The sequence below is a fragment of the Triticum aestivum genome, chromosome 7D (assembly GCF_018294505.1).
Source record: "Triticum aestivum cultivar Chinese Spring chromosome 7D, IWGSC CS RefSeq v2.1, whole genome shotgun sequence".
NCBI lineage: Eukaryota > Viridiplantae > Streptophyta > Magnoliopsida > Poales > Poaceae > Triticum > Triticum aestivum.
Genome location: NC_057814.1, coordinates 131,795,202 through 131,806,468, shown reverse-complemented (window position 1 = coordinate 131,806,468; position 11,267 = coordinate 131,795,202). Strand labels below are relative to the sequence as shown.

The 11,267-nt window shown below is 43.5% G+C and overlaps 2 protein-coding genes across 2 annotated transcripts; both read left to right on the top strand.

The window, feature by feature from the left end:
- The first annotated feature begins 6,890 nt into the window (after positions 1 to 6,890).
- LOC123166927 (protein CURVATURE THYLAKOID 1D, chloroplastic) lies at positions 6,891 to 8,471 on the top strand. The gene is made up of 5 exons (XM_044584752.1): positions 6,891 to 7,126; positions 7,235 to 7,356; positions 7,765 to 7,869; positions 7,959 to 8,030; positions 8,115 to 8,471. Exons 1-5 carry the CDS (start codon positions 6,985 to 6,987, stop codon positions 8,184 to 8,186), a joined length of 513 nt encoding a protein of 170 aa, XP_044440687.1. The 5' UTR covers positions 6,891 to 6,984; the 3' UTR covers positions 8,187 to 8,471.
- Positions 8,472 to 9,167: 696 nt separating this feature from the next.
- Positions 9,168 to 11,219, top strand: LOC123168933 (protein CURVATURE THYLAKOID 1B, chloroplastic). The gene is made up of 5 exons (XM_044586795.1): positions 9,168 to 9,379; positions 9,488 to 9,609; positions 10,490 to 10,594; positions 10,701 to 10,772; positions 10,860 to 11,219. The coding sequence occupies exons 1-5, from the start codon at positions 9,235 to 9,237 to the stop codon at positions 10,929 to 10,931; spliced, it is 516 nt and encodes a 171-aa protein (XP_044442730.1). The 5' UTR covers positions 9,168 to 9,234; the 3' UTR covers positions 10,932 to 11,219.
- Positions 11,220 to 11,267: the final 48 nt, after the last annotated feature.

The window sequence follows — 11,267 nt, the reverse complement described above, 5'->3', positions numbered from 1 at the left end:
AGAATTTACTTCAAAGGCGTTCGATGATTATTGCATGGCAATGGGAATCAAAGTTGAGCACTCGGTACCACATGTTCATACACAAAATGGACTTGCCGAGGCATTGATTAAAAGAATTAAATTCATTGCCCGACCGCTCCTTCAGGGTTGTAATTTACCAACTACATGTTGGGGCCACGCGGTGTTACACGCGGCTAATCTCATCAACTTTCGACCGTCGGCCTACAACATCCACTCTCCTGTTCAACTTGCGCAAGGGTCGGCACCGAAGATTTCCCATCTTCGTAGGTTCGGTTGCCAGGTATATGTACCAATACCACCCCCTCAGCGATCGGCGATGGGCCCGCTCCGTAAGTCGGGGATATACGTTGGTTATGAGACTGTGTCCATAATCAGGTATCTGGACCCCATGACAGGAGACTGTCACACGGCTCGTTTTGCTGATTGCATTTTTGACGAGGATCTTTTCCCGACTTTAGGGGGAGAGAATCAACCCCTTGATGCTAAAAGTCGAGAAATCACGTGGCAAGCCACGGGGATCCACGCTCATGACCCGCGCACTGCTGAGACTGAGAGAGAAGTCCAAAAGATAATAGATTTGCAGTCTTTAGCAAATCAACTGCCCGACCACTTTAGTGACTTAAAGACTGTGACAAAATCGCATGTGCACGCGCGCAATGCACCGGAAAGGGTTGAAATACCGAAGAAAAATGATGGTATGCCCGCTCCCGTCCAAAGGCCTAAAAGGACGAGAAATCCGGCTTCTCAAATCCCAAGTACTCGGGGACGCCCGACGAAAAAGGATAAGAGAGATTTATCACAGCCTGTCACCAAAGTACCCCAAATTGAAACGGGGAGCCAGTCGAGACCTGGCACAAGTACGGAAAATTCAGTGCACGAAATTCCGGACTTAAACTTTCCCATAGGGGAAACACCCAGCGGAGATGTGAGCGCACACATCGGCGCGGGAAATCTAAAGGACCTTGCTCCCATAATGGGAAATTTGGTAGAGCAAGTGTTTGCGCCTGATGCGCTCCATGACGAAATGGCCATAAATTATATTGATACGGGGGAGTCCCTGAACCGAGCAACGGTGATTGTCGACATCAACTTTGCTACGAAAATTGCCTCAATCATAGATCTTGACCCTGAGCCTAACACGCTCGCTGATTGCAAGAAAAGGTCGGATTGGAAAGATTGGCAGCAGGCAATTACTGCCGAATTATTATCTCTCAACAAAAGGAAGGTGTTCGGACCAGTTTGTCGAACTCCTCCCCACATTCGCCCTGTTGGCCATAGGTGGGTTTTTGTTCGAAAGAGAGATGAAAATAATAAGGTAGTACGGTACAAAGCAAGGCTCGTTGCTCAAGGGTTCACTCAACGACCAGGTGTCGATTTTGAGGAGACTTATTCCCCAGTCATGGATGGAGTTACCTTTAGATACTTGATTTCGATGGCAGTAAACATGGGCTTGAAAATGAAACTAATGGATGTTGTCACTGCTTACCTATATGGTAACTTGGATTCGAACATATACATGAAGGTTCCAGAAGGTATCCCTGTTCCGAACCATGATAGAGCAAATAGGGGTCTATACAGTGTTCAACTTCAAAAGGCACTGTACGGACTCAGACAGTCCGGTAGAATGTGGTACAATCGCTTAAGTGATTTCCTTCATGAGAAGGGCTACACGAGCAATAAAGATTGCCCATGTGTTTTTATACGGCGATCCCAAGATGGATTCTGTATAATCTCGGTGTACGTGGACGATTTAAACATAATCGGTACACCTGAGGATATTGAGGAAGCGAGTTCCTACCTGATGTCGGAATTCGAGATGAAGGATTTGGGTAAAACCAAGTTCTGTCTAGGTCTGCAACTTGAACATTCCCCTGATGGGATTCTAGTGCACCAGTCGGCCTACACCCAGAAGGTGTTGGAAAGATTTGGATTTGATAAGGCATATCCTTCTAAGACCCCGATGGTCGGAAGATCTTTACAACCAGACAAGGACCCGTTCAGGCCAAAGGAAGAGGGGGAGGAAACTCTGGGACCAGAGGTTCCTTACCTGAGTGCAGTTGGAGCACTCATGTACCTCGCAAATTGTACACGGCCAGACATTGCGTTCGCCGTCAGTTTGCTTGCTCGGTACAGTTCTGAACCTACCAAAAGACATTGGAAAGGTGTCAAGGACGTCTTCCGTTACCTGCAAGGGACCAAAGATCTTGGTTTATTTTATAAGAGGAATCAAGACCTATCTATTATAGGCTATGCCGATGCTGGGTACCTGTCGGACCCGCATGATTGCAAATCGCAGACTGGCTATGTTTTCCTTTGTGGTGGAACTGCGTTTTCCTGGAAATCGTCCAAGCAAACACTTGTGTCGACTTCCACGAACCACTCGGAAATCATGGCACTATTCGAAGCGTCAAAAGAGTGTGTATCGCTTCGGCGGATGATCGGCCACATTCAGCAGACATGTGGGCTGAACACCGTACAAACCCCTACCATTATCTATGAAGATAATGCTGCTTGTGTTGCACAAGTCCAGATGGGTTATGTGAAGAGTAACCTCACAAAGCATATTAGTCCCAAGTTCTTCTATGCGCATGAGCTGCAACAGTTGAACGAGGTGAGAGTTTTGCATACTAAGTCCTGTGACAATCTTGCTGATATGTTCACTAAATCATTACCGGCATCAACCTTAGAGAGGTGTGTGCGTGGAATCGGTATGATGAGACTTAGAGAGATGCAAGGTTCAGGGGGAGAAACTTCACAAACTCGTCGCTAAAATCTCAATCCTGATGATCGAGTACTCAACTTGATGGTTGAGTGGATTGTACTCTTTTTCCCTTGAGTGAGTTTTCCTGATGTTTCTCACACGAGGTTTTTGACGAGGCAATTCGTGCAATACAACAACGTATACTGTGTGCTCTTTCTCCACTTTTTTCCCACTGGGTTTTTCGGAGTTTTGAGGCATGGATATACGGATAATTACCCAAGGGGGAGTGTTGAGAAACCGGGTCAGCCCGGAGGGGTGGCGGCGGCCGCGTGCAAAACGCACGGGCCGGCCCCTCCCGTTTCTCCTCTTTTGTTAAGTGGGTACTTATCCCTTGTCCACCTACCCCCTATATAAAGCAACGAGGAGCCATCATTGTAACACCTGATCATTGATTAATAAAGCTGGTCTCCTCCATCTCCCTGTGTCACTTTTACTTTCGACTACTTCGACTACTTCGTCTACGACGCTCGCTCTCGCTCCGCAACCTCGGACCGGACTCGCCGGCGGAGTTGCGGAACAGTAAAGTCCAACATTTTTAGGTTTGACCGTATTTACAATAATACATCAACATTTATGCCATCAAATTAGTAGCATTAGATTCATGATAAAATGTATTTTCATCATGTACCTATTTGATTTCACAAACATTGATGTATTTTTGGACAAACTCGGTCAGAACTTTGAGATAGTTTGATCCTCCAACAAAGTTGGAAGTACACTCTTTGAAGGACGGAGGGAGTACTCTACACCCAAGTTCAACTCGGACAACAAGCCCAAGCCCAAGCCCAAGTTCAACTCGGAGTCAGTAATCCTCAAAAGAAAAAAAATATCAGCAGCACTACTGCAGACGTTACTCCCTATACGCCGCTCCGTGCGGCAAATAGCCTCTCCTCCGCACAAGGCACGCCTGACTTTAGCAGTCCGTACTGTAGCAACTGTTTAAAAATTTTGAAAACATGTTTTTGGAAAACGAACAATTTTTTAATTTTTTAAATATATTCACAAATTTTGAACATCATTGAAAACGCTAACAAATTTGGAGTTCTGAATTTCATTTTAAAAATCTAACAATTTTTTAATTCCATTTTATAAAAATGAACATTCTAGTTTTTTTTAAAAATGTGAAAAATAAATAAATTCCAGATCAAATTTGAAAACCAGAAAATTTTCTGGAAAATCCCGGAATATTTCTTGAAATACTGACTTTATTTTTTGGAACTTACCAAACATTTTTGACAAAAATGAGACTTTTCTTAAAAAGGAAAGAGAACAAATGAAAAAAAACCTTACCAAAACCTTCTAGAAGGTTCACAAAACCAGTAAAAGCCTGGAGGAAACTTCCGGATTATTCGTAAAACTAGAGCGTACGCTACTAAAATAGGCCGGCGTGCGAAGCCCAGGCAATATGACGCTTAATGTCTCAAATAGGGTTTACTGGTGCAGACAACCTGCCCTGCCGTTTTAAATCCCCACATAGGTCCAGGAATATGGGAACATATTTGGTGCAATGGTGAATTTGATGCTAACGGTACACCCCATCTCCTATCTCAATTTATAAATATTGAAGTGTGACAGATATATACTGCGGTATAAAATTTTAGATTCAGATTCAAAATACATAGGTAGGAATGGCAAAAGACAAATCCTGTTGTGAATAGTAGCTAATGCAAGCTGGGCCTTGAATTCAGCCCATTTTCTATATAACATGTGAATTTATCCTTTTTGTTTTCTAAAGCTATGTTTTCAAATTGGATCTCAAATTGTGGTATGACAGATTCTTGTTGCTAGTACAACTAACTTTTTGTTTGGCTTTTTATGAAATTTATAATTTGGGTTTTATTAACTACGTACGCAGGTAGAACAAGATGACCGGGTGCGCTAGATATTTCCCAACATTAATATGAGTGTGGATATACGTCGCTTAGTGCGACATAGAGCCTACGCATGTGTCCAGCTTCGCTACTAATGGGCCGGCTCAAGGAACGTCTAGGTTAGGTGGGTTTTTCCTCTGTTTTTCTATTTGTTCTATTTTGTTTTGTTTATTTATTTCCAATACATATATTCAGCAACATTAATATGATTATAAAATTCAAGAAGAGTGAATTTAAGAAATGTTAGCGCGGTCTAAATTTTTTGTTATCATAATGTCACAAAAAATATTGATAAAATTGAGAAAAAAATAAATTCACGGGTTTCAAAAAAATGTAAGTGATCTAATAGAAAAATGCTAATCATGTATTTATAAAAAATGTTAAATGGATATAAAAATGTTCCTGAAGTATAAAAAATGTGGAACTTGTATGGAAAAAATGTAGAAATCAAAAACCTATATTTAAAATATTGTTAAACATGTATTGAAAAATGTTATATGTGTATAGAAAATGTTCCTGGTGTATATAACAACATATAACATGTACGAAAAAAATAGATATCAAAATATATAATTAGAAATATGTAATCATGTATTTAAAAAAATGTGAGATGTGTATGGAAAATGTAGACATCAAAAAAAATATTCTAAATGCTAAAAATATAATTAAAATTTTGAAACGTGTATAAACAATATTCCTGATGTATACAAAAAATGTACCTTTTACATAAAAATTTAGATGTGTTGAAAAAATATAAATTAAAAATAATAGAAGTCAGGTAAAGAAAACGATGAAAACCTTAAAGAAAACACTCATATAAAAATAAAATAAAAAACCTGATGAAAACCAAAGAAAATGGATGAAAATTAAATAAAACACGACAAAGGACAAGAAAATAAATAACAAATTAAAACAGAAGAAAGTCGATGAGAAATTTAAAGAAAACACATAGAAAAGGAACAAAAAAAAACAACAATAACCAAAGAAGATCGATAGAACACAACAAAGAAGGAAAACAGTAAAACCTGAACCCGTCCAACTAGTGTACAATAGAAGAAGAGAAGAAAAATAAATTGAGCGAGTGACCACAACGATTGTGCAAGCTAAAACCCACTAATGGGCTAGTCGATATGTGCGGACGCCAGAGGCGAGCCAGAGCTACATATCTCTTTAGGCAAGAGATAACTATATCAGCATAATGCCAAACAATCGCGCACCCGTGCCTGTGCGCTGGGCCGGCCCACTTAGCTGCTCGGTACGTTCCCCACCTGCTAGGAGATTAACGAACCACCCTAAAAAAAGGAGAATGTTGAACCAACTTTTATGTGCATTTTTTAAGGCATTCTATCGTCGTGCTCTCCACTCAACCTCCCCCACCACCATTGCTTTCCACCGTCCCGACTATCCCTCTAATCCCCGCACCACCGATGAAAACCTCTGGCGATCCCCTGCCCCCCCCCCCCCCCCCCCAAGATAGATATAGGGTTGTAGCTTCCCCCTAAGATAGATAGTGCGGTTCGTTCTTACCCGCCAAGATTTTTTCTTCTCCAGCGGGGTCTGGCGTGAAGGAAGGAAGACGGTGACTGACGCGATAAAAAAATTCAGGTATCTGAAATAGCAAAATCGTAAAAGTTTATGTGTTTGTTTGGACTTGTGCAAAAACCCAAACAAAAAGTGTCATAGCCATCACATGAGCATGCTATAGACGGTTGAGATACATTCCAAAGATGGTTAAGAAGCATCAAATAAACAGCGTGGTAACCGTCACAAGGACATGCTGTATTGCTGTGGACAGCTGAGAGGCATTCCAAGAATGCTAGAAGCACACATATATGCTAAACAAAAAAACACGTTTGCATAAACAAGCCCAAACAAATACAGTAGGATCGTAGCCGTGACAAAGACATGCTCTGGACACAGGTGTGCTGCAATTCATGGTTGGTAGAGAGTAGAGCCGCATCTCAAAAGAACGGTCAGCAGTAGAAACGCACGGGTATACATAAATAAAGTGCGACAAAAGTTGGCACGGCTACACTCCAAACGTAGTAGGAACGCACGGGCATACATAAGCTGTCACATGGGCATGCTACAGTCAGTTTGAGAACACTCCAAAGATGATAGAAACACACACACACACACACACACACTCGCTCACCAACAAAGCCAAGCAAACTCTTCTCATAAAGCAAAATGGCCAAGTGAACTCACATCAGAAAACAAAAAAAAGCCAAACAAAACAGCAGGAACGCGGGTGTATATATAGAGCAGAACAAACCATCCCCCTCGCAGCCTCGACGGACACTCCAACTGTGGCAGAAGAAAGTTGACGCAATGGCGGCCTTGCTCTGCACCAACACCGCCGCCGTCGCCCTTCCCCGCCTCCCGCGCCGACGCGCACCCCCGTGCGACGTCGCGCTCACTGCTCCGGTGCCTGCCCGTCTCTCCCTCCGCCGCCGCGGCCTCCCGACTACAGGTCTCGTTCGGGCACAGAACAGCACGCGCTCACGCAGTCACGCTCGTCGGATTTACCTGCTGAGGCCTAACCTGAGGACTATTTTGTTGCTGCGGTGTGTTTTTACAGGGCTGCGCTGCGCCGGCACGGAAGTGGGGGTTACGGATGCAATAAGGGTCGCTGCGGCCGCGCCGTTCGGGCATAGCTTGGTGGCGGTGGACAGTGCCGGTGACGACGAGGCTGCCAACAAGGTGACTTTCCTGCTTTGCACGCGACTTGCTTGTTGTATTGCGTCAAAGGTACTTTTGTGGCCATGTTTGGACGGAGGGTCGAGCAGTTGTGAGTTGTGATAGATCTTGGTGTGGAGTTATACTGAAAGAAATATTACCATACGGCTTTGATTATTATTATTATGTAGAATTGAACTACTACGGTTTTTGAACATGTTTAGAAAAGATGATGAATTTGTACGTCCTAAATTTTGCAAAGCAATAGAGCAGCTTAACCTAACTAAAGCCTTATAGTTTTCAGTGGAAAGATGAATTTGTGCGTCCCACTAGGATGTATATCATTTACAGAAACAAATTAATATGGTTTGGCATGCAATATTTCTTAGCACATGTGGTTGATTCTTCTAATTGTTTGGTGAAATGCTCCAGTTGGGCTTCAAGGAGACGGCTATGTATGTCATATATGCCACCGGTGCTTTCTTTGCCGGATGGCTTTTGTCCGCTGTTGTTTCTGCAATTGACTCCATTCCCTTGGTCAGTAGCCATTATATCTCTAGGTGAATGTAAAATTCTTTCTGTTGCCATCATATATTTTTAACTGACTTGTTGCATCCTGCCCTCAGCTCCCAAGGATACTGGAGATGGTGGGTCTCGGATACACGGTTTGGTTCAGCTCGCGGTATCTTCTTTTCAAGGTGTTCTATTTGCATCATAAGTATTTTCTTTTATTGTGTACTCTACTATGTTCAACGTCCTCACTACGTATTTACCACTTGCAGAAAAACAGAGAGGAATTGTTTGCCAAAGCTTATGATCTTAAAATGAGAATTGTTGGATCCGGCGATGCATGATGTCTTCGCATATGATTGGGCGGCTGAGTGTAATTTCTCTCTCGTATTGGGAGAAATGCTAAGTTGTGTGTTCCAATAATATGCTTACTGAATTTGTGATGTAGTGTCCGTACTGTTTGAACTATTGGGAGAGAATGTATGCCGTATTTTTTAGAGAAAAATGTGGTGTATGTGATAGCTGGAATAAGCAAGTAAGGCCCATGTAGGACATGGCTAGGCCAAATGCATCCAACATTGCCTCTTTTATGCAGAGCGAACATGAAAGCTTATGGGAGATTGGTATGATATGGTGTGTTTGATTTATCCAACCCAGAGGTAGTCTATGGTGTGTATGGTTTATCCAACCCAGAGGTGGTCGTAGCCTATTTTAGGAACTAGGTATAAGGAATAAGGATGCAAGCGGGTAAGCGGGCAATCCCGCATATAACTAAATCTAAATGCACTGTACATTGATTTTATCTTGATGACACGGAAATTTTCGCTAGTCCTGACAAAGACGAGCTCTTGGCCTTGTGCCACATCCTCAATGCCTTCGCTGAGGCGACTGACCTTAGAAGCACACATGTATGCTCAACAAAAAAACACGGGTGCATAAGCAAGCCCAAACAAATACAGCACGATCGTAGATGTGACAAACACATGCTCCGGACAAAGGTGTGCTGCATGCAATTCATGGTTGGTAGAGACGCATCTCAAAAAGAACGGTCAGTAGTAGAAACGCACAGGTATACATAAATAAATCGCGACAAAAGTTGGCATGGCTACACTCCAAACGCAGTAGAAAAGGTATACATAAGCTGTCAAATGGACATGCTACTGTCGGTTTAAGAACACTCCAAATATCGTAGAAACAAACATACATACTCACAAACAAAGCCAAGCAAACTCTTCTAAAAAAACAAAAAGGCCAGACGAACTCTCTCAGAAAACAATTATAAAAAAGCCAAACAAAGCAACACGAATGCGGGTGTATATATAGAGCGCCGCGAAGCCATCGCCCTCACAGCCTCGGCAGATACTCGAACTGCGACGGAACAAAGTTGACGCAATGGCGGCCTTGCTCTGCATCAGCACCCCCGCCGTCGTCGCCCTTCCTCGCCTCCCGCACCGACGCGCACCCCCGTGCAACATCGCCCTCACCGCTCCGGTGTCCGCCCGTCTCTCCCTCCGCCGCCGCAGCCTCCCAACTACAGGTCTAGTTCGGGAACAGGACGCTCTCACTCACGCTCACCGGTTTTACCGGCCGAACGGATGAAAGCCTAACCTGAGGATTCTTTTGTTGTTGTGATGTGTTTTTACAGGGCTACGTTGCTCTGGCACGGAGGTGGGGGTTGCAGCGGCAATAAGGATGGCCGCGGCCGCGCCGTTCGGGCACAACTTGGTGGCGTTGGGCATCGCCGGTGACGAGGAGGCTGCCAACAAGGTGACATTCCTGTTTTGCACGCCACTTGTTTGTTGTATTGTGTCCCAGGTACTGTGTGGATATGTTTAGATGGAGGGTAGAGGAGTTGTTCTGGATCTTGGTGTGGAGTTATACAGAAAGAAATGCACAGTAGCTACATGTCAGTCGCTTTTGAATTTGGGTTAGTCAATTTCGCTAGAAGGGAGAAATAACCGGAGGGGAGGAAGAAGCTCGCTGGCAGGCTACCCCATCGTCTATCTTAGGGTGGGGGATGGGGAGGCAGCACATCGGTGGTTGAGGGTGGCAGCACGGCGGTGGTGCAAGTTCGTCGGAGAAAAACCGGTCATCGTCCGGGGTTAGAGGGATGGCCGGGGGCGGCGGCAAGGCCGGCAGTGGGGGCCGTTTAGGGGCGGGTGGTGCAACGAGTAGGTCGCGAGGGCGGCAGCAGGCGGCCCGGCCGGTAGAAACATGCGGCGGAGGAAGTAGAACACAGGCGATCTGTTTTTGGGAAGGAGGAAGAAGACATAATACAAACTGTTCCTTTTTGATCTAACGCTTGAGATTGATCCTGCCAAAATCTTCCAAAAGAAATTTTCAGTCGACTGGCTCCTAGCCATTCCAAAGAAATATTACAATCTTATTATTATGTACTCCTAGAATTGAGCTAGTACGGTTGTGAACATGTTTAGAAGGATGAATTTGTGGGTCCTAAATTTTGCAAGGCAATAAAACAGCTTAACCTAACTAAAGCTTTTATAGTTTCTAGTTTTCAGTAGAAACATGAATTTTTGCGTCCCACTAGGCTGTATATCATTTGCAGAAACAAATTAATATGGTTTGTTATACATTATTTCTTTGCACGTGTGGTTGATTCTTCTAATTGTTTGTTGAAATGCTCCAGTTGGGCTTGAAGGAGATGGCCACATATGTCATATATGGCACCGGTGCTTTCTTTGCCGGATGGGTTTTGTCCGCTGTTGTTTCAGCAATTGACTCCATCCCCTTGGTCAGTAGTCATTAGATCTCTGGATGAATGTAAAATTCTTCTGCCATATGAATGTAAAATTCTTCTGCCATCATAGATCTTTAACTGATTGTTATCCTGCCCATAGCTCCCAAGAATACTGGAGATGGTGGGCCTCGGATACACGGTTTGGTTCAGCTCACGGTATCTTCTTTTTAAGGTATGTATCTATTTGCTTCATAAGTACTTTCTTTTGGTGTGCACTCTACTATGTCCAACCTCTTCACCACTTATTTACCACTTGCAGAAAAACAGAGAGGAATTGTTTGCCAGAGCTTATGATCTCAAAATGAAAATTGTTGGATCCGGCGATGCATGATGTGTTCACATATGGTTGGGCGGCTGAGTGTAATAACTTCTCTCTCGTTTTGGGAGAAATACTTAGTTGTGTGTTTCAAACATATGTTACTGAGTTTGTGATGTAGTGTTTGTGATGTTTGAACTATTCGGAGAAAAATGTATGTCGTGCTTTCTAGAGAAAAATGTGGTGTATGTGATAACTGGAATAAGCAAGTAAGACCCATGTAGGACATGGCTAGGCCAAATAATCCCAACATTGCCCCTTTTATGCAGAGCAGACATGAAAGCTTATGGGAGGTTGGTATGATATGGTGTATATGGTTTATCCAATCCAGAGGTAGTCTATGGTATGTAT